This window comes from Pollachius pollachius, assembly GCF_949987615.1.
Source record: "Pollachius pollachius genome assembly, chromosome: 15".
NCBI classification, from domain to species: Eukaryota; Metazoa; Chordata; class Actinopteri; order Gadiformes; family Gadidae; genus Pollachius; species Pollachius pollachius.
Window position 1 is genome coordinate 15,361,442 of NC_136948.1, and position 23,724 is coordinate 15,385,165.

The 23,724-nt window shown below is 44.8% G+C and overlaps 2 protein-coding genes across 3 annotated transcripts in view; both read right to left on the reverse strand.

Annotated features, from left to right (window-relative positions):
* Positions 1-3,774: 3,774 nt before the first annotated feature.
* Positions 3,775-5,697, reverse strand: foxa2 (forkhead box A2; the record flags this gene model as incomplete). The annotated part of the gene is made up of 2 exons (XM_079752349.1): positions 3,775-4,938; positions 5,626-5,697. The coding sequence occupies 2 exons, from the start codon at positions 5,695-5,697 to the stop codon at positions 3,775-3,777; spliced, it is 1,236 nt and encodes a 411-aa protein (XP_079608475.1).
* A 12,437-nt stretch (positions 5,698-18,134) lies between these two features.
* Positions 18,135-23,724, reverse strand: part of prkd3 (protein kinase D3) — a 37,746-nt gene continuing 32,156 nt past the window's right edge. For both annotated transcript variants that reach the window (XM_079752163.1, XM_079752162.1), the window contains exons 14-19: positions 23,416-23,522; positions 22,843-23,004; positions 21,529-21,627; positions 20,873-21,140; positions 20,036-20,121; positions 18,135-19,936 (exon numbers count right to left, since the gene is read on the reverse strand). In XM_079752163.1, coding sequence (XP_079608289.1) covers positions 19,763-19,936; positions 20,036-20,121; positions 20,873-21,140; positions 21,529-21,627; positions 22,843-23,004; positions 23,416-23,522 — 896 coding nt within the window. In that variant the 3' untranslated portion in view covers positions 18,135-19,762. The remainder of the gene's footprint in view (positions 19,937-20,035; positions 20,122-20,872; positions 21,141-21,528; positions 21,628-22,842; positions 23,005-23,415; positions 23,523-23,724) is intronic.

Genomic DNA, 23,724 nt, shown 5'->3' on the forward strand with positions numbered 1-23,724 from the left:
CAGGCCAGCCCTCATTCTGTTGCCATAACAACAAACGAGCTTGCTTGAAGTTGAGACTGAGCCCAAAGACACATACAACTTTTATCTGGTCCTGTTCTAGCAACCCAGGAGTAGACCCGGCGTGCACACATGTGGGCCCGTGCACGTTAGGCCACCCCATCTAAGTCTAGCTTGAAAGGGGGCCCACATTTCACTTTATTTCTATGAGATCCCCTTAAAGGCGCATATGTAGGCCTTGGTTTTGTAGCAGGCCTATATCTTATTAAAGAAAGGCAGAAGTTGGAGTTATTCATGACTTTGGCCCTCACAGATGTGCCGTGTTCTCTCTGCCCTTTTGGGCGTCCGGTGCAGATTGGGGTTGTTTGAATTTGAACCTGCAAAGCTCCAAAAGGCCATTCCCATTTCGCTCGGCACTGGAGGGGGTCTTGGCCGAGGTAATCCCATCTATCGGCGGATCGGGTGCAGAGCAAAGTCGGGATGCACTTGTTTAATCAAGTGAATTAAGCATGCCCAGGGCTTTCATTATTCTATGTTTTGACTGAACCCTTAACTGAGCGATTCTTGCGCGGAAAAAAAGATTTGGATTGAAATGAAATAGCGTTAAATAGCATCTTAATAGCGGTTGCAGGAAAGGATGGCCTCAACAGCAAAAACAAAAGTTATTAGGAAAATAGTAACATAATGATTATGTAATATGATTATTAATAGTCATAATATTAATGCATTATATTAATACATGTCTATTAATATGTGTAATAATCGAATCGTAATGATAGGCCTAATAATAATAAAAATAATAATAATAGGCCTAATAATAATAATAATAAATGATAGGTCTAATTATAATATAATAATAATAATAATAATAATAATAATAACAATATTAATAATACAATAATCCCCAAAAAAGACAATGGCTCTAAAAAGAGGCCAGATTTACAGGAATCGAGGAAAAATCAATTTTGACACAGGCCCATGCAAAAATACATAAATCCACAATTAATATTGGGAGCGTTGCTTTTATCTCATTAAACTGAATACGTTCAAAGATTAGTCAATTGAAAATAAATTCTTCAAAACACAACTATTGGTGCAATTGTAGGCCTATAACAATTTGAAACAAACGACCTCCTCAAAACGTCCATCACCCCGAATAAGCCGGTGGGGTTCGATTGATCGCAATATTGCATTTCACTCTTCAATGGATCAGCCCCGATGCCAATCAGCCGCTCAATGCGGGCCCCTTCCCTCACGAAAAAACAGAAGAAACCATAGCAGGCAATTTCTATCACAACCTGCAAATCACCCCATCTTCGCACCACCCTTTGTTGTGGTAAGCCAATAACGACGCACTCTTGACACTTTCTCAGCACATCTTTTGGAAAGCATGCAGCCTCAGTGCCCCTGCGAAGCAGGCCTGCACACACTAGAAATGACTAAATCGGAAACATATTTTAAAAACTAAAGAATAGAAATGCGTCCATACCTGTGCAAAAACAGTCGATGCTTGTTGTTGGCAAGCCACGGAAGCCCATCGGAGAGCTCCTGCCGTCTGCCTTCTGCAAAGGGCTCCAGACATCACGGCATTTATTTGAGCTCAAACTCTGTCACTGTTGACTTTAGCACAAAGCAAAGATTTCACTGCCCCGCTAGTTAAAAAAAAAAAATGATTATTTCACACAGATATCGATCAGTGTGCTATAAAAAAAATCAGCTTACCATTATATGTCTAAAATTAATAGAATGAATTGAATGTCTGTGTAAATTGACAGAGCTGTGAGGTCCTGAGTTTACACTTCTGCAATTTGGTGGTGCGTGTGTACTTTGCCTATACGTGGGCACGGCCTCCACTCCATTGTTTACTGGCTGTGTTTATTCGCAGATCACGGCTGTTTAAAGTACGATCTGTAAAGAGGGACTGGAGTATCAACGCATATTCAGGCCTGTGTGTTCAGAAGGCGAAGGAGGCGTGTGATTTGGTATACGGTCAGAAATACTTTCACGGTTTCTGGATTTCCACCTAAATTGACCACAGGGACGGGGGACGGGGGAGGGGGGGGGCGAGCTGGGCTGGGAATGTGGAGATTTTGATTCATTCCAGAGCTCCTCGACAACTATGTTATCTATTATGGATCAACATGGAGGGGCTCCGATTATTTTAAAATAAGGAGGAGACAATGGGACCCTATGGACTCTGAAGAGTGAAGTTAGAGCATCACATCAAGCAACCTCTGTTCTCAAATCAGCTCCCGTTCAATGAACGATTCTCTGTCGCCATGGGGGGATTTTTAGGGTGACAATGACCTAATCTTATTCACCTATCTGAACTATTAGTTTGGTTGGAGTTGCGTGCGCTTGTGAGCGATTGGACGAGAAAGGGGAGAGACAGAGAAAGTGTGTGCGTGTGTGTTTGGGTGCGCACGTGTTTGTTTGGGTACGCGCGTGTGTGTGTGCGTGCGTGTGCGCGCGTGTCTTCGTGTGTGTGTGTGTGTGTGTGTCTGTCTGTCTGTCTCTGTGTGTTTGTGTGTGTGTGTGTGTGTGTGTGTGTGTGTGTGTGTGTGTGTGTGTGTGTGTGTGTGTGTGTGTGTGTGTGTGTGTGTGTGTGTGTGTGTGTGTGAGTGTCAAGAGACACTGGAAGACAGACTCTGGATCAGTTTTCCACAATGCGTAACTGACCAGTGTCCGGGCCCACTGACAGACAGACAAGCAGGTAGCTTTAATTTGGGTCTGAGTGAAATGTTTATTACGGTCGTCGAGCCTACTTTAGTTTTATGTGTTGTTATCTGAGTGACTGACCTGAGATGTCAACATAGGGGTCGTTTTTCTTTCTCAGGTGATCAGTTTTGAAGTGGTTCTCGTGTGACAGTGCAGACATTTCGGGCACCGATGAGCGTTTACTTACATCTTACATTACATCTAAAGTGGTGCAGAACCAAAGTCGTCTCTTCTAAATGTGAACATTTTAAATTATGTTCTGACACGCCGGCGATAGGACTTCAATATTATTTTCCTCAAAGGGCGCATTATAAATTGCACCAAAGTAATAATAATCAAACAGTTAGCCTGGTCAGATCAGAGAGCCTTATGTAGGCTTGTTTTAATTCTTAAACTAACAGTCAGAACACATGTTATTTTGTCATTTTTGGTCAAATCTTTGTGTCAAAATTCTTCTTAAGACAAATTATTGTAGGCCCATTATATGTAGGTCTATTGATATTTTTTTAATAATAAACATCCCATTTATCCGTGGATGTCACTCTTTTTTAAAACCGTCAGATCAGTTCATATACTAATAATAACAACAATAATACTAATAACTAATATTAATACTACAAATAATACTGCTAATAATAGTACTAATAATAATAGAGGCATATCGTATTCAGGAAAACAAAACAATAACACTTTAATATATATTTTCTGTTCTTGTCACTACAAGAATACACATATACAAGCCATAAATAGGAATTACACAAGTGATTGAAGAAATTCTGCAAGGCATTAAAATTCATTTCGAAATCAAAGTATGCAGATGTGGGCTATTATACAGCTCGTTGTTGTCTTTGGGTCCATTCCTGAAACTGACTCTTGAACAGATATTGTCACATTTTTAACATCCTTTCTTAAAATAATTAGGCTACTAACAAACTCGACTGCTAAATCAGTGAGGAACGTCAAAAATATTTCAAATACATATAATACACAAACTATATATTTTTTTACAAATTTACAAACGCTGGCAAATAGTCCATTGAAGGTGTAGGGGCCAATAGTTTATGAGGAGTTCATGATCGGCCTGGAGTAGACGCCTTGATAATAAGTAGAGTCGGGTATGGACGATGGATCCAGGCCGGCTTTTCCCGCCATGGAGCCCATGGAAAGCGCTCCTGTCATGGGGGAGCCGTAGCCAGAGTAGTGCATCACCTGCTCGTAAGTCTTTAAGTCCATTTTGTGATGCTGCTGCTCGGAGGACATGAGGTTGTTGATGGAGAAGGGGTGGTTGAAAGAGTAATGGTGTTCGGGCTTAAGGTGGCCGTCGTGTGCCAACACGGAGTGATGCTGGGCCATGAGGTGCTGCGCCTGGGACACCGGGGAGGCTGCGTGCTCCGGGCTCAGGGCTTGGCTCTTCATGTCCGACATGGATCGCTTGTGTTCGTTAGAGGACGAGTTGGAGTGTGGAGACTCGTTTCCGTTGCAGCTCTCCGAGCTGCTGTTAGAGCCGCCTTCTGAAGCCTTGCGCCCGGACTCCTTGGGCATCTTCTTGTCGCACTTGAAGCGCTTCTGCCTTCTCAGATAGCAGCCGTTCTCGAACATGTTCCCGGAGTCGGGATGGAGGGTCCAAAACGAGCCCTTGCCGGGCTTATCCGGGGATCTGGGCACTTTGAGGAAACAATCGTTAAACGACAAAGAATGGCGAATCGAGTTCTGCCAGCGCTGCTGGTTCTGTCGGTAAAATGGAAAGAGGTCCATTATCCACTGGTAGATCTCGGCCAGCGTCAGCATCTTGCTGGGAGACTGCTGGATGGCCATGGTGATGAGGGAAATGTACGAATAAGGGGGCTTGGCGTGCGTGTAGCTCCTCCGGTAGGTTTTTGGGTCTCTTGACCGGTTGATGTTCGACTGTCCGTACATGGGGCTCATGGCGTTCATGTTGTTGTAGGATGTCAGGGCGTTCATTGACGCGGGCTGCGCCGTCATGGGGCTCATGCTGGGGCTCAGCGCGGCGCTCATGGCCGTCATGCTGGCACCCATGCCGTTCATGGCCCCGGGGCCCGGTGACATGCCGGTCATGGAGGGGCTCATGCCCGTGTTGACGTAGGACATGTTCATGGAGTTGGCCCCCATGTTGCCGGTGGGGCCCATGCCGGACATGCTCATGTAGGTGTTCATGGAGTTCATCCCGAGGCCTCCGTTCATGTTGCCAACCGAGGTATAACACTGTGAATGGAGAGAGAGATGTCGTTAGTTTTGTTGAACATTATTCAACGAAAGCAATTGATGGATCATAATTACAATAGAATCAAAAAGTCATAGGCCTATGTTATGGCAGGTATTTTCACGATTGGAATGGATGCGTAATAGGAAGGCTAAAAGCCTATTCATATAGTAATCTATTTGTGGTTCATCTGCGTATAAAACCGTGGATGTTCGTGGACGGTTTGACCGAAGAATATCGCTTAATAAGACCAATATGATTATGGTATAGGACACGCCAGGTTGCGCAATGCACACAGCAAATACACAATATGAATGAAAACATATCCACGGTTAGAGCAGCGCCTGTGCCCACACGTTCAATCGCCTCCAGGTCCCAAATATGTGAATCAATCCATCCAACGAAGGGCCAAATAGCTCAAATGTTGATTCAGTGTAAACAGGAGAAAAGTTTTTTTTTACAAAGATACATATAGATTTAGTAAATTATACTCCCGAGTGAAAGTTTTCCCCCTACATGTCAAGCAACTGTGTTGGGACAGCGAGGCGCAGCGTGGAGATGGGGGAGGATTTGGAGGCGCCGCCAGTCAATATTTGATCACAAAGTTAATATTATCTCAGGGCTAATATTGAGTTGTATAAAATGGGATCGGCTTTACACGGGGAAAAAAGATATTTAAAGGTACCAACCTCGGGCTCTCCGTAGTAGGTGCTCCAGTCGGTATGTTCGTGTCCTTCCATTTTAACTGCTCCGAGCATCATGGAAAGCCCCGAATAGTACTGCAAAAACCCGTCTCCTCGCAGAAGAAAAAGGGCGAAACAAGTCTCTAAAAGAATGTGATGGGGTACCACAGAGTGTGCAGAGGGTCGTTGATGCTTTCCTCAGTCAAGGACCGCCGCATGTGTGTGTGTGTCTCTGTGTGTATGTGTGTGTCTTGGAGCCCCGTCGTACCAACGGGCGCCGAGATGCGTCTGTCGGTGACTGGAGTTGAAGTGACGTGTAGCGCCGGCGGTCTGCGCTGTGATATAGCGCCGTGCGCCAGGCAAGCCTCCAATCCCCACTTCTTCGCCTGGCCCCATTTGAATATTCTCCTCACACCTAGGCGTGAGACTCCTCAGGCTTGACCCCCCCGATTGTACACCTGCAGCGACTCAAAAGAAACAGTTTCATATGAAAAGGTTCATTATAAACTAATCTTATTGTACCATTGAGCGGGAAGGGAGAAGAACCAAAGAATGTTTGCATGTGCTTTTCTTGGTGCGCTTTTCTTTTTTTCGTCTGTTCCACTTCGATGGCCTTTTTTTTTATAACTGAGCAGCTTTTCCTATTAAGTAATTGTTACAAATTAAACAAAGGATATGCCAAAAATAGACCTACATGGTTTTAATTGATCATAAGACCATTTTAAGATTTCCCTTGCGTGAATAAACAATAATATTTGCCCTAGGCCTATACGACACATATAATAGACAAATATATGCTTTAGTTATTTTATTTGATTATTTTACTTCCTTAACGTTGAGTTTCAACATGCTGGGTCTCAGGTGTTTGCTCAATGGTTGCAAGGCCTAAATCATATTACAACCTACTATACATTCAGACAGTTTTTCTAATACTAGTTTTGTTGGCGAGCATAAGACCTGCACTCGTGGCTCAGTGTCAACGAACCAGTCTTTAACTGCCCAGATTATTAATCCTCATTTGTCGAGTATAATTTAGTCAAAATAAAAAGTAGTGCCCAAATCCAAAGGCCGAACATTGGTAGCCTTACATCCTTTGTTAGACATTTAAGATTTAAGAGATGAGAATATACAATTGAAACGATGAAGATAAGATATCAATTCATCTTTACATTAAGTGGACGCATATGCAGCCAGTCATCCTAATAGTTCCAATCAAATCAAGGCCCAATACGTAATTTGATTTAACCTTAGGCCCATATTTCACAATTGAGTTAGTGATTGTAGGCCTATTATAGGCCTATACGTTTAAATCCAATGAATAATTCAAACAAAGCTTTATAGCGCCCTCTCTCGGCCACCATGTGATCTCTCTACATAATAGAGAAATTAATATTTCTTTACCTTAACATTTTGCTCTCCTAGGGAATGGGGTTGAGATGCATGCCTAAGGTTTGTTTCCTCCTTTATATCCCCCAAAAAATAGCCTCCGTCAGGAGAGCGATGATATTGAGTTGATCATCCATTGACACAGGCCCTGCAGGGCTGCCTGTCTGTTTGTATGACACAAACATCAAGGTGCAAGCTGCAAAAACAGCGCCAGCCACGTGCCAGTAGTTGTACATCTATTTGACTGCATATTTACGCAAGAGCATAACTATCAGTGTAGAGCCCCATTAGTAAGGGCGAGTAAACCCGTGGTGTTGACGAGGGACTAACACAGTCTGCTTCACTTGGAAATGAGATCAGGAGAACCTCTGTGTGTGTTTGGGGATCGCGGATCGCCTTGACGAGATTGTTAACTGGCAGGCGAACATATAGGCGACTTCTCTTAACGTTCGACTGTTTCAGATTGACGTTGAACCAAAAGCATGTTTGGTGATAAGTCCTATGTGGACGGACCCTTGCCTCGGAACGTCATGAGAGGAGATGTGGGTCTGTTGCCACGAAATGAAGGCAGCAAATGCCAATTGATAACGAAAATAATAAGGAAACGGAGTCGATGCATACCCGTGCGTAATTGTATTAAATGAATCCGCAGTCGCCTGCGTTTGTCAAGAACAAAGTGTCCGTCTTATAGGCCCAAATAGCCGTGGCCCTATAACAGATTGTGTTGTCAGACTAAAATATGTAGGACTCATGGTTTGGTTAATTATCAACCATAAACAGCGGCCTTCGCTGGTGAAGGTCACAATTTGGATTTTGGGCCAAAAACAAAAACGTGCTGATGACCTGCTGCACTACCCGCAACGACATACATAGTCGGCTACCCTCCCGTTTGTCCTGTTCATAGATGGAGTTAATTCAAGAGAGAAGAACGGTCAGCTCAAAATAGTCACAGGTACCCGTCGGGTCAAGGAAACCGTGCAAAACATTACAAAAGACGCTGACAGACCAAAGACCAGCCGAGCCATTCATTCTAGTTACATTGTGCCCTAAAAAAACAGGTATGTTGTCTTTCTAAATATATATTGATATTGGCATATACGACCAAATTTGAGTGTCATTTGATAAGCTATATATTGTCTTTCCTAAAATAAATAATTTTAATAGAGAATAACATGTTTTTGGTGGAAATTCCAGAGGTTTTAGTCTTCAGAATAGAACAGAGAAATATATCTGCCCAACTTCTCAAGAATCTCACGTTAAAAGGTTTCACTGTTTTTTTTTATGCAAAGCATAGCATTGGTTTTGGTTGAACTATACCATTATTATTTTTTGCTTTTATTTAGCTGTTTATAAGGTTTTTACTTTAGATAATGTACTATTGATAAGATCCCTGCTTAATCTAGAATAATTGATAAACTAACTTTTCTTAGAATTTTTAACCTTAATTGAATTTGAATAATTAACCCCAACCTTCTCTGCTCATACTTACAAGAGAAAGGGTTCATATTTCATGACCTATATGATATGTGAGATTAGATATCAGGACTTGCGGGGCACATTCTACTAAGGATAAAGACAAGCCATTTCAGGGAATAGTTTAATCTATCAAAAAGGTTCAATGTTGTCAAATGGTTAAATCCTGACCGACTTTTAAAGGGACACCACATCACCCCGGGCCCTGCGACCCTGATCCCCCAACACTCTGGAGGTGCTAGATGTAACACCTAGTTGATCAATTAGTGTCCATGATGGACCGTGTAATGTTCCTCACGTTCCTTTACTGGTTATGACATGGGCAAATACTGAGCGATGAAATCTTAATGGGCCAATCACTTAACACGAGGACAATGAGTGGAAATGCTCACACCTGTGCAAAGGCTGTGCTCCTAAAGTTCCTCGCTAGACCCAGCGCACCAGGTCGCTCTCTGTGCCATCACAGCCCTCTGGGTCACCGGCCTGGGATCGTTTCGGGGAGGAAGGTTTGTGGCGTGGGGTGGATCTCCAGTCCGGGAGAGAAAGGCGGAACCCTTGGTACATTCCTTCAAACACTTAGGAGTTGTTGGCAGGAATGTGTTACTTTAAGCTACGCTTTCAAAGTAAGCTTAAGGTTTTAGTTCAGTTGCTTTAGTTTCCTTCCTCCGTATCAATCTCTCTGTCACTCCATCCCAAGTCATACAAAGCAACACATCAGGGGCAAGAGGTTAAGCGCGCAATTTGTCCAAATAAAATTAATAACATGAGCGTCTGCTTTTGCCAAAAGAAAAAGGGGTGATGGGGGGTGGGGGGGGGGGGTGTTTGCCGCAGTCCTGCCTGTGGTGACAGTAAACATTCCATAGCCTGGATGGAGTTTGGACTTGCCATTATCTGCCACAGCTGTGACAACGCCTGTTGGCTGCAGGTTTGTGGCCGGCCACGCTGTGTTTACCTGGAAATGAATCTGAAAGCCGCCGGACTGGGAAGGCACACAACCCGTCTAAATAAAAAAAACTAAGAGTGGTCGTTGGGACAGGGGACGTGGTGGGAGGGCGTCCAAAAGTTATTGCGCTGCCCCCACTGGGTCAGGCGCAAACACGGGGCGTAAACGGCACTAAGGACATCCTCAAATACGCACCTTTTGATATTGACAGCAACGGGGGGAGGAATGCCATTCGATATGTTTTTATGTTGACTGTATCCATGGATGCCGCAGATTCAATACTTATCCCTTGTCATGTTAAAGGGTCGATGTGGCCCGATGCCCTCTCCGTTTGTCCGGCAAGGTGAGGATGTGACTTCAGGACCACAGGAGTAGAATGTAGTTGCTGACAACCAGAGGGAGAGATAAGATCTGATGACACTAAAGTATGCAGGCAGGAAACAATGAGGCGGAGAGACAGGAATCGCGGTAAGGACTCCCATTGTTGGAAAAATCGATTTAGCTTTGGCATACTTTCAAATGCCTCGAGTATCATCGGGTTATACGATTGCACAATTAAAAAACTTTGTTGAAGAAGTTCACATGGAATCATTGGCCTTCAAAGATTAAGAATGATCTATTATTCGCTAGCACCACCAACTGTGATTATTGATTATGTGAAGCATGGTATAACAGCACTAAACTATGTATGCTGCACATGCCAAAAGAACGGATGTCACAAGGCTGCTTGTAATGCTTTAAACACTCTGAGCCACATGAATGGGATGTGTATTGGGGGCCAATAGGTTTAATATCACCAAATCAGCACATTGTCATTCATTAGTGGACCAACTGCAGAGTCAATACACATTTAATCACAGACTGGAGGCAATTAAAACAGTGGAGGCCAAGGAGTGCTATGTTAATTAAAGTGCCAGGCTCTCATGGGAAGAGCATGTCCTAAATATCACCAGCTTCAGGGCCCCACCATAATCCATGATGAGCCGAAGCCATTGGAACTCAGCTGTCGTTCCCTGTCAGCACTGATAAGAGGGCAAACTTGGCTGGATGATTAATAACTTGTGTATCATTAATATTCTTCCTAATCATTACGGCATCACTTATGAACAAATTCTTTTGGCAGGGTGTTTCTTCGTGGTTAATAACCTGACATATAAAGCAGGTTATTAAAAGACACTGTTAAGCACAACAGATGAAATCACTTAATAGCATCCTGAATGTCGTGACATTCTAGTGGCCCTGCAGCACAATATATATTACTGATGAGCATAATGCATGCTGCTCTCAAATCCACTGGGCCGCGTCCATCTTTCAAAGCCCTCTTAGGAAAACAGCCACATCTCAATTCTATATCTGCCGATGGCTTTTGCTCCATTTGCTTTTTCCATCATTCCCTCAGTCAGCCTCATATCTGTAGGCCTCTTATCTGTATTCCGGGATGATGGGGAATTTCAAGTTTGGGATTACCCCTGACTGCTGACCCGAACCCATCTAAGACATTGGCCATCCAAGCACTTTCATTATCCGCACGGTCTGCTAAGCCCACTGACAAAATGTGACGCCATGAAGGAAGAAACACACATGACGTGTGTCTGAAATCCGTACAACAAACACAAAGTGTTAATTCCATACGTACAGGGCTGGATAAATTAAAAAGAAGGATGAAATAATGGAAGCATAGCTTCATATCTGATGTGGTGCAGAGAGGAGCCCGTGGCTTATTGCAGTGGGTAGACGTCTCCTTCCTGTATGCACTAAAGGCCCATCCATATGCAGATAGCTCATTTGTAGTGTTGACACAGGACCACAGAGAAGGGCTGCCAACTCATGAGGAGCTCTGAAAGGGGGCTGTCTACGTGTCACCACAGGAGCCCAGCGGGGAAACCGGCCTTACCAGAGCAACAACATAAGTGTCCAATCTGTGTTTGCTTACCCGTGGACACCCCTAGCAGAGTTCTGGGTCTAGGCTCGTAAAGTGTGGTCTTTTTCTTTTTTACAGGCTCTGACAGCTAACAGGCCATTGGGAACAGCGGCCCGGCGACGCGGCCACTCAACAGATTAGCACCTCATCAGCCTCCTGCAGCTTCCTACAAATATGCTCCCCGCCTCCCAGCCGACACAATAGGGCTGCCACCTCACCCGTAGCCCCCCCCCCCGCGGGGCGAGCCCCCCAGGCCCAGCCTGCTACAAAACTTCCTGGTCTGTTCTTTCCACGGGGGCCACAGCTGCCTGGAGGAGGCCCTCCTGTAGCTCCTGGCCCACCCCGACCCCAATTGGCAAGATGTGTGTATTTCAGGTGAGCAAATATTGCCACTTGCCTGAGAGTTCAATGGCCAGCCCTTTAAAGGGGAGGGGGTTGCGTATTGCGCCTGCCTGCTTTGAGATGGGGGGGAAACGTATGGCCCCCACACAGCAACCGGTCCATGGGACGGGTCAGGGGAATTCTCCCGCCACAGCTGGAATCAGCAAATCAAACATACCCACGCAAGCTCATCTGCATTTTCCCAGACGAAAGAAATCAGCTCCGGTTTTCATTTCCTCTCACCGCTTCTATTTTTTATTGCTAAGTTGTTGGTTTTTATCTAGCGCCACACACACACACACAGCTTTGACCTCTCTCTGCAACACGCCGTCGGAGAAGCCCTTCGCCCTTCACGCCAGTTCCCATTTACAGCATAATTGCCCATCTCACCGGCGACATACCATCTTAAAATGTTGTGACTGCTCTGAAAATAGGTACACACACTTCTCCCCAGATTCTGACTATTAGGCCGGCGGTTGGTAAACAGGCCTGGGGATTGAAAGTTGATCTTGTTGACCTCTTGTTCTCCACACCTTTGTCTCCAATACACAATGGCTGAGGTATAAATGCCCTTTGCAGTTGCATTCACTTGTCACCCGGGCCTTAATGTGGAAAAAACAGATAGGGAAAATAAATTATGGTGGCCCAGATTGCATTAGAGATTGGAGATAGGGAGTTTCTTGGGACCGGTGTCCTCCAGCAAGGGCAAAAGGGGCTGAAATAAAAACAAAAGTTCAGGCAGCAGACGCCATTGAGGTACGCTTTGAGCTGCAATGCTGCATGAAAGGTGCTATAAAGTACAAATATATGAGTTTGTTGTTATCTTTGGTATGCTATGCAAACATGCAATGTTGGAAGTGCAACAGAATGTGAACAATGTTTTGAATTTAAATGAAAAGGTTGTTGTGATGAAGAAAACAAAATAAATGATGTTTCGAGATGACGAACAAAGAGACGGAGCACCCCGCCCAGGTTTCATGGGCCGGGGAGGGGTGACATCATCCCTGGGTGGAACAGAGGATCTGTGCCGGGCAGCTGAATGCCACACCAACAGCTTATTTTAGACCATCACACAGATAAAGGTCATACCTGCAAGATGGAGTACAAAGGGAGTTAGGAGTCGGCTATAGGGGAGGCTGGGATAAAGGCCAAAGGCCCATTGCTTGAGCCCGCTGAGCATTAGGTTAAAAGGTGTGAGAAGATAGTGAGGACCACCTTGATTTTCTGCCACCTCCAACCCCCCCTCCCTCCCCTCCCGCCACCCACTCGCTGGAAGTCAAACACCCCAGTGGGTGGGTGGGTGGGTGGGTGGGTGGGTGTCTGGCCTGTGTCCTGAGAGGCCTCCTGTGCCATCAGAGTGAAATGGAAGTGGTCCACGAGAACAAACAAGATCCGTCCGCGTCTCTGCCCATGCCCAGACCCAACCTTGTGTAGGAGATGGAAGGGTTACTGTCTGTTGTTCTGTTTGTTTATTTGTTTGTTTGTTTGGTCTGGCTCCCATGGATACCCAGCATGGAGGTAGAGAGGATGAGAGGGAGCATGAGCATGCAAGGCACACAGGGCCTCCCCTTGAGGGGACGAGGGACCTGCAGAGAGACTACTGAGCAAAGCCGCTCTGCAAACACACACAGACACTCGGATCCAGCCTGCAAAGACAGATCGCGCTCTCTGATCTTTCTGTGGATGTTATTTCGGACGTATATCAAACACATCTTCAAAGCGGATTTTTGGAGTTCAAATTTGATCAGACATGATCAGTTATAACTCAGAGAGGCACTAGCATATTACAGGGTCAATTAATTAGTTAAATGTATTATAGGATCATCTTTTGTTATGTTTTCATTTGTGACACTAACGATTGATGTTTAACTGGTCCACTATCAATGATTCATCTTCATAGTGCGACATCTTCTGACCAAACAAAGAACTGCATCTAAACGTCTGACTTCATATTCATAATTACTAAAACACCCCATACACTTACTGTATATTATACTTTTTACTATGTTGTGTAATTTTTTTTTAAAAAAAGTACAACAATGCTTGTATGTATGCAGGTTTAAATTACTGAAAACTGAGCTTTCGTATGTTGCAATATGCATATTACTTTTGAGTTAATTTTTTTCCACATTGTGCAGACGCTTGCCTCTATGTGACTCCTTTGATTTCAATATTCTTTGAGGAGTCTGTTTTATTAAGTACTGATGCATTTGAACAGTGGAAAATACTAAATGTATATCATTTTCCTAGAAAACATATGCTGACAAAGCCACAAGCCTGACTTTTGACCCGAAGAATAACTTTCGTTTAAGGCCAGAAGGGGGCGGTGTTGCATATTTATTTAACCCTTTGACCCAAGACGTCGAATTTATAATACTTTAATGTAAAATATACTAGTACCATACTAGTATTTTAACACTTTCTTATAAACAGCACTTATAATATAATAATTACATCTCGGGTTTTTTTGAAAATTGAGCTGCCCCATTGGAATTGCCCATCAGCACAAGAAAATTTAAAATATCAGAGTAAGTGTTTTAATATACAATAGAATATATATATTAATCATTAATATATTACAAAGCTGGGCATTGTTTGAAAAAAATATAAAACCATGAAAGATTTGAAAATTGGATATAGTTAATATAAATCAAATACAAAAAAGTGAAATGATATATAATGAATTTATTCATATAAAAGATGATCATCTTTTTAAAGGTAGTGGGCATAATATAGAAAGACTCAGGTAGTTGCCAAAACATTATTATCCAACTATAGGTTATGTGTTCAATATTGTACTAATGTTAATGAATACATTTGGATTGTCATCGATCAAACTTAAAGATTGTGCAGCGATGATTCACTCATATTTTGTACTTGACCCAATATGAACACAAGTTGCTGAAAAAATGTAATTTTCCATGTTCATGGAGAAAATTTGCAAGACTTTGGCCCATGTACGTTTTCCTCATTGAAGAAATGTCAATTATAGTAGTTTAGTTTTTACCTCATCCAAAATACAGTTTTAAGTATCTTTTACCCAATTAACAAACTCAATTTAAATTACAAGTTTGATCCATTCCAAAAGTGTAATAAATAATCCTGATGGTACAATGATATTGATTCCCTGGTTTATTTTTTTATTAACATTTACAGTACATCAGCATGTTTATATTATTACAAACACAAGATTTATCATCATCATCATCTTTAACTGCTGTCCTGGGCATCCTTACTAGATGCCCGAACCACCTCAACTGGCTCCTTTCTATGCGAAAGAGCAAGCGGCTCAGAGATCCTCATGGATGGCTGAGCCTCTCACCCTATCTCTAAGGGAGACGCCAGCCACCCTCCTGATAACCCATTTTGGCCGCTTGTACCCGCAATCTCTCACAACAGGTCTTCCTGTGAGTGGTCCAGATACTGCATATTGACAATATATAAGAGCAGCAGGAGCGTGGCAAAAGTATGAGCAACCGATGGTTAGTGGTTCACAATTTTCATACCTCAATTACAATACTTCTGATGCCGCTTGTGTTTATTTTGACCATCAATATCTCCACGGTTGTCTGAAGAGTATAGCTGACCTCTTCTACCGACACCTGAAAAGAGAAAAAAACTAAAAAACATTAGGGATGCCAAATCTGAAATTGATTCAGACATGTAAACTCAGAAGATCAGGATGGTCTCACAAGGCTAGCTTAATAGTCAAATGAATGGTCTTAACGGGCATTACAACACTTGTACAGTAATCACGCCTTATCAGAGACTGATCAGATCCTTCACTGATTATCCCTAGTGGAGGATGAGACATTTGAGAGTAATGACTCCTTGTATTGTCATCACAATCCTCCGTGAAAACCATCCATCCATCCATTCGTTTTTCCATCTTGTTGGACATGGTCGTCATTTTCACATCCATCAGATAACTGCGACAACTAATACACAAATTGATGGGACAACCTAAACCCAAGAAAAAAAACCTAATGTCCTCAGAACAAAAGAGCAATAAGCGTTCACCACAGACGGAGGAGCAGAATTACCTTGCAGCAGCGATAAGGCAATGGCTGTCCAGAACGATGGTGAGAGTGCGTACCATTAACGCTCCAGGATCGGAAGGCATTGGCACAGGCGGGTCAGCCAGACACGTGGCCATCCATAAATGGAGGCCATTTACGGAGTTTGTCAACACCTGCAAAACATTAGCCACAGAAATCAAACTAGACATTTTTAACTTAATTTGGAAATTCGCGTCCAAATCTACCTAGTTTACACATACGGGTTTGCTCAAGGTTTGAGAAATATTTTTTTTTTCCATATTCCCATGACATTGTGTATGGCTTGTTTTGGTCGTGCTATAAATATGTACGCGGACATTTTGAATTAGAAATAATTCCCAAGATATACCAGGGATATAAATAAAGGCACTTATTATCTATAATTAAAAAAAGAGATACATATACGTGGTTTCGCTGACCTGTGTAGATGGAAGGCGGTCCGCCTCCTGTCCTCCTCATCTGTCAGCATAAAGCCCGAATTATTTCACGTGGTATCAACTCGGGCTCATCAAGTGTTTATACGCATGCGCTTATCTATTCCCAAACTTGAAGGTACTTGTTGTAACCAGCTAGAACTTCCAAGTTTCAATTCTTGTCGCAATTTAATTCGATCGAAATCTAATTAAATACATCTAAAATGCATTACCATGAAGTGAACTGTTACAATTCATTACTGTTGAACTGATTTTACAGTGTATTATTGCCACCTGCTGGTCAATATTTGAAAAACCTTCGATGAAGATTCAAATTGACTAAGCAGTCTGTGCGAATAGACTTTAATGTTATTGCACTACCAACTGCTTAATAATAAGGGGGCCCCTCTGCCAGACTTAAAAGGATCCATTGGCTCCCTTAAGAAAAGGCTACATCTTGAACTCATTCAATCAGACAGACCATAAATGTCCCTATTCCTCTTCAGAAACACATAACAACAGGAGAAAACAGAAGTCCCCCCTCATCAGCAGGCAAGCTATTAGGACTCCGCCGCAGTCTAGCCGTGATCCAACCAGCGGTCAGCCTGTATCTCAATGTACCCAAGGGCCATTGTGGCGGGCCACAGGGGAGAAAAACACTCGAAACCAGATCAGGAATGAAAGACATCTGTATATTCCAAATAGCTTTCGGTGAGCAGTACACACAATAGAACTATTGATATACTACAGTGTAGGAGCAAAACCAACGATTACAACTGAAAGGGGTTCTACGAGAGCATTTATCATGATTCATTTAGAAGTTTTCCACCCCCCCCCCCCCTCCCCCCACTCTGAGGAGGAACCTCCTCAGAGTGAACCTCCTCAGAGTGAACCTCCTCAGAGTGAACCTCCTCAGAGTGGCGCAACAATCAAACACAGCTGCCCAGGAGGCCTGACAGGCAGAGCCGGTCCACTTGCTCATTCAGACCCACACACACACACACACACACACACACACACACGCATGCATATATACATATGGAAGCACAACAAACACGTGCAAAACCCACACACACACAGACACACATGCATGTGGACGCACGCAGCAACTCAAGCACACATTTAAATGAATCAAAAAAAGAATCAAGATGCAATCGATAGATTCGGAACCCGATTCCAAGCATTGCACGTGACAAGCATAAATAATACAGTACACCTCAGAGTGGAATTTCATTGTGATTCAAATGGTGATTTGTTGTCGCACGTCATCACTGTATTTTATATGAAGTGAAAGGGTCAAGAGAATATTATCCCCGGCAGGACAAACAGTGAGACATGGCATTAGAGACACAAAACCTTTAGATCATGCGTGTCATTTTGATCAGATAATGTAGTGCGCTTGGCATTTTCTATATCCTTCTGCATATAAGTGCATGTCACGTCTGTACATACAAACATAGATTCAATGTATCCAAGTTAATTTTTTTTACGTACTTAGGTACTTTTAAAGTGTGTCTTGACAACGCAACGCAAAGTCTAATTTCAAACCCTAGATATTAGACGTGTCACCACTCACACCCATCACATATCACCCTCACCCATAGCACCATAAGGCAATGCAAATAGTTCAAATAAGTTTCAGAGCACCCTGTATAGAAATAGTTTGCATCCAACATCCCTAGAGCTCAAGCAAAACCCCAACATAACAACCATAAACATCACCTGAAAATTGGATTGGCCAGCAATCCTCCGGGGGGCAGGGTCTGTTGGGGGTCACATATACAATGAATTAGGTTAGAGATGGTTATGATTAAGTAGGCTATTAAAATGGGTGTAAGGTGAGGTATTAGGATAGATATTGTTGACGTTAGGTATAAAGTGAGCTATAGGTTCTTATTACATGATAAGATACGAGACATAAGTCCTTCTCATTTGAGAAATGTCTTTATTGCATTACTGAAATGTACAAAACACTCACACCTGCCAATCCAGCGGCAACATAGACGGGAAACAAACCTTTAGAGTCAATGATTGCCAAGTGAAACTCTCAAAGTCACAACTATACCTGTGTATGACTATATTTCATGTCTAGCCAAAGGGGCATAAGGAAATAGCACACTTCAAAATGCATTGCAGCCATGCGATCACTTCCAAAAATGTTTTGTTCTCTCAAAAACCGAGGCCTACTTCGGCCTCCTGAAGTCACCCAACAACAAAACTTTAGATTCATACAAAACACCAAAAATAACACATATATTCCAGAATTGTAAAGGTTATTTTTGTGGGTCACGTGGAATAAAAATACTGCGATCGTTGCACATTAAGAGGGTAGAATTCAATGATGATGCTCCGTTATAAAAGTGAATAGAAAAAAAAACAAGAGTTTCTGTCCGTAGCCTTGTCTCATAACATCACGTCACACAAACATGATGTAAACACAGAATCCGTTCATGCTACCTTGTGCAGTCACGGCTGCACAACCACCCCTGCCTTGAAATGTAGTGACTCAATACCATCTCACAAGGAAATTCTATGATAAAGGGAGAAGATTTTGTTTTTTCCCATTCCTGGGCCTAGCAAGTCTTGTGTATCCAGGCTAACCAACACCTACTTCTGCTATTTAGGCGCATGGATGGACTGGCCGAGTGACTTTGTGCTTGCTGTGGCTAAGGTTTCCCGGCCTTCTGCTGAACACTACTGCTCAGCTGTTCACCTTGTAAGGAATGTATTCAGTCTCTGCTTCATGTGATATAGCAGCAAATGATCTCTAACTCAGCCAAAATGTTGCGTTTGATAGCATAGTGCAAAAAAAGGAGAAGAAAGAAAATCCTACCACAATTAGTAACTACATGAACAATGAAGACACAAGTTAGTTCCAGTTGCACGCAACCCAAGGGCAGTTGAACAAACAATCGACAACAACAACTGTAGTACATTGTGGTCCGTGTAATGATTGTCTACCACATACCGCTGATCCCTTGTGTCAAGTGCCCTTTATTCCCGGGGGAAGCTCTTTCTCACTTTCTCTTCCGGTCCTCGTCGCGTCCTCTTCACCTCAATTGTATATTCTATTCAACTGTGTTTCTCAGCTTGTATTATTGTTCTTTGAACTTAGCAAATCCAAGGGATGTCATTTTGTACGGTGCAAACAGAGACAAAATCGAAAAAACAAAGAAAACAACATAGCAACAACAGAAAAGAACAATCTCCCAACAGTTGTCTGGACGCATTGCTGCGGCTGTGGCCAAACTCACGCAGCCAGGAGCCACACGCTCACGCTGGCCTTCTCCCTCCCCGGGACACGTCTGCTGTCCTACGCTGTCCACCACATTCCACAGGCCACTGTGGCCTGACCTTTGACCCTCTCCGGTTTCACATGCTCCTCCCCCTGAGGAGGAAGGAGGTCTTTTTTTGGTAGAGGTCCTATTCGGCCACTTTCCCGAAAGGCTGCCAGCCAAAGCAGTCCTCCCTTGTTGCACTCTAGTTCCTCCTGCTCTCCGCCGTGGAGTACAGCACACATGGTTTTTCTTTTCTAAAGCGTGTTCCTCCCCCTCCCGGCCCCCGACCACTAGGGGTCCTCGTCCATGTCGTCCAGGTTGGGCGCCATGATGAAGTGTTTGGGGTAGACGAGGCAGTGCTCGTCCGAGTACTCCTCCCAGCGTGCGTCGTCGCTCTCGTGAGTGATGTAGCGCTCGCCGCGCCGCGTCTCGAACTCCCTGAGGTCCAGCCACGTCTGGTAGTCCTGGAGGAGGGGGGGGGGGGCAGGGGAGGGGTTTAAGAGGCTTGATGTGGCCAGGGTGAGCAGACAGTGAGCTGGGGACTGGGGTGTTGGGGGGTTTACCTGTAACCAGGGGTGGCTGAGGGACTTGTCCACGCTGTACCGTTTCCTCATCTTCACCTGCAGGAGGTTGTTGATCAGATCCGTAGCTGTAGGGTGAACGGATTGAAAGGAAAAAAAAAAGAGGATCATATTTAAATTATGACGAACGTTGTTAAGTTTATCGAAAAGCAGCATCGCATGGTCACCTATCCCCGGGACCAAAGAATGGTGCCGTTTACACATGTCAATATATCCAGTCCCAGATATAGGGTTCCTGATTTGACCAAAAGCACATCATAAACGGTAAAGAATCCTCAGAATCTCCCTGACAAAGGGTACGAAGAACATGTCAGACATAACATTGAACCACGCAGACGAAATAGAAAGTGAAAGAAAAAAAGAAAGGAATAAGGTCAAGGAGCCGTGGGGGGGGGAGTCATGGTAGGTTAAACCACGGGTTTCAGCCCAGACACGGGGGTGGAGACTCTCCAAAGCCCGACAGTCACACCGTCTGTCTGAGCTCCACAACGAGTCTGGTACCACTGACCGACAGACCTCCCTGTGTAGCAGAGAGGGGTCGGAGCTGCCCCGCTCCAGCTGGTTGACTTTAACAGGGCTCCCCCAGACAAAGGATGGTTTTATTGTACGGTTGCAGACAATGCTACATGAGCTGGTGCTCCGCATTCCCAGGCAGGAGACCGCTCTCTGAGGGAGTGTGGTGGTGCGTGGCTTAACCTTGCATACCGATTTCTCAAAGCCCACCTGGCGTGCAGCCCCACCCAGCCCAAGAGTCCGATCAGTTGGACACGGGGCCAGGTGAGTCTGCTTAAACCAGCAATCATCCATGCCCACCCTTACCCTCGGCCGAGATGTCCTTCCAGGGCGTGGGTGGGTACATGAAGGCGGCGTTCTGGATCTGGTCGTTGATGTCCTCGTCCTCGTTGAAGGGGAAGGTGCCGCTCAGGCTGACGTACACGATGACGCCCACCGACCACATGTCCAGCGAGCGGTTGTAGCCCTTGGAGCGCAGCACCTCCGGCGCCAGGTAGGCCGGTGTGCCCACCACCGAGCGGCGGAACGACTTCTCGCCGATGATGCGGGCGAAGCCGAAGTCGCACAGCTTCACCTGTGGGGAGGGAGGGAGGGAGGGAGAGAGAGAGGGCGTGTGGGGTATGTTTGATTGAGACTCTCAAAGGAAGGACTGTGGAAACACGTGAGCTGTACAAGCTACACACAAACACACACACACAGACAGACATGCACACACCATAGGGCGGCATGTGGCGCAGGAGATATTTAGAGAGTGTATTTGGGTGGTAATCGGGAGGTTGCTATTTTGATCCTCAGATCCTCCTAGCTGACTGTCAAGGTGTGCCTGAGCAAGACACCTTTGTCGGTGTGTGAATGTGTGTATGAATGGGTGAATGTGAGGCATTATGGTAAAGCGCTTTGAGTGGCCACTGGTTAGAAAAGCGCTACATAAATGCGGTCCAATTTACTACAGAGCTTCTCACCTGAGGGAAGGGTTCTGCTGAGGCCAGTAGTACGTTCTCCGGCTTCAGGTCACAGTGAACAATGTTCTTGAAGTGCAGATGTCTCAAGGCCACCAGTATCTACGAAAGAAGCATCGCAATAAATGTCAGTATGAATTCCTCACATCATGTTTTTGTTTAAACATCCTGGCCTCCTCCGACTGCACAATAAAAAATAACGTAAAAACCCCGTCGTCCAAACCAGAGTATAACATCCTCTTGCTATCTATGTAACCAGGAACTGTGAAATGACCATCACCAAAATAATTGCCATAGATGGCCGAAAAAAGTGGAAGTGTGGAGAAAAGGCTGACAAAGCACACTGTTGTTGGTATTGCAGAAACTGCCTAATATGCCTAAACACTTTCAACCAATACCAGTACTAGACTGTTCTCTACTGTGCTGCACCGCAAGGAAACCCCATCTCATCTGCATACACCTGGCCGCTGACCACTGGCGTGCGTGCCTCCACACCAGAGTACCCGCCTCAGCTCTACTGACCCTGGCTCTGACCGACCTCCTGTTGGCCACATGAGAGCCAGGCCGGCAGCAGCTAATAGGGCTGCTCTGTCTGAGGGCTGGGGACCCTCGGAGGAGCCCCAGGGGCCCCTCGGAGGAGCCCCAGGGGCCCCTCGGAGGAGCCCCAGGGGCCCGCTGCCCGCACTCCCCCCCCCCCCCCCCCCCCAAACCCACCCCCCGGCGTCTAATCAGGCCACAAAGCCGCCGGCGTTCTGCAGGCTGTAATCCACGCGCTGGGAGGAGGCTGTCCAGACCACAACGTTCCAGTAAACAATGGCCGCATCACCCACCACCACCACCACCTCCCCCACCAAGATCCCCGTCCCCCCCTGAAACCCAGACCTCAATGGCTAACCACAAGAATAAATGCTCCGGGCCCATGGCCGAAACTGTGCCTCGGGACACGAAACACACTTACACATGCACATAGACACACAGACAGAACCACACAGAGATACACACACTTACCCACACACAAGAAACAAACACACACAAAACCGAAAACAAAGACATACAAAAGCACACACACATCGTTAAAACACACACATGGTTTTGGCTGGGATATGCGAGAGTGTGTTAAAAAAAGGACAAGAGAGAGAGAGTGAGTGCGTGAGTGAATGAGTGATTGAGAGAGAGAGAGAGAGAGAGAGAGAGAGAGAGAGAGAGAGAGAGAGAGAATTATTTGGAGTGCAGGACAAAGGAAAGAACCCAGAAGGGAATCTAAACCTTTGTTCCTAACAGACGGCGTGAGGAGCAGAGGGGTTAGAGGGTGCAGACCTGCGTGACCAGGAACTTGGTGGTGCGTTCGGGCAGCTTGCTTTTCTCGCTGGACAGGATCATCTCCAGCATGTCGCCATGCAGCTTCTCCATGACAACGAACACACGCTCCGGGGTCTCAAACATGCACTCCAGGTTCACGATGCCTGGGTGATGCAGGTTCTGGAGAACGGACAGAGACAGAGACAGTGAGAGTGAGAGTGAGAGTGAGAGAGAGTGAGAGAGAGAGAGAGATCACAGTTAAGTACAAGCAGACAGCACTTTTTATTATTATATTGGGTTTTAGTATCTAGGAAACTAAGCAGAGCGTTCACAGTTTAACATTCGGTACTTTGAAGGAAAAGACAAGCACAAGCAGCTTTTCCAACTTCCCCCAAAGAAACATCTAAAGGTATCCTTCCTGCTCTCAAGTTTTGTACGTTGGTGCACCATAAGCACACAGTCACAAGCAATTCCTTGTGGGCAGGAGATAGAATAAATAAGATAAAAGCAAAATGTCTCCACCCTTGTCCTTGACCGTTGTCACTAGTGGACAGCTTGAGTGGTTGCTGAGGTTGAAGTTGCGCTTCCTACCTGCAGTATGGCGACCTCGTTCCTCAGCTGGCTCTCCTGCTTGGTAGGAAACCTCATCTTGTCGATCACCTTGATGGCCACGTCTCTGCCGCTCTTCCTGTGTTTACCTTCAAGGGTTTTGGTCACAGATGGAAGCTAAATTATGGCATGCACATTGTACATACATTCAAAACGTTTTTTTGTGTTTTTGTGTGTGTGTGTGTGTGTGTGTGTGTGTGTGTGTGTGTGTGTGTGTGTGTGTGTGTGTGTGTGTGTGCATATTCCTGTGCTGTAGTATGAAACTAAACTTTTGCAGAACGATTTTGACAC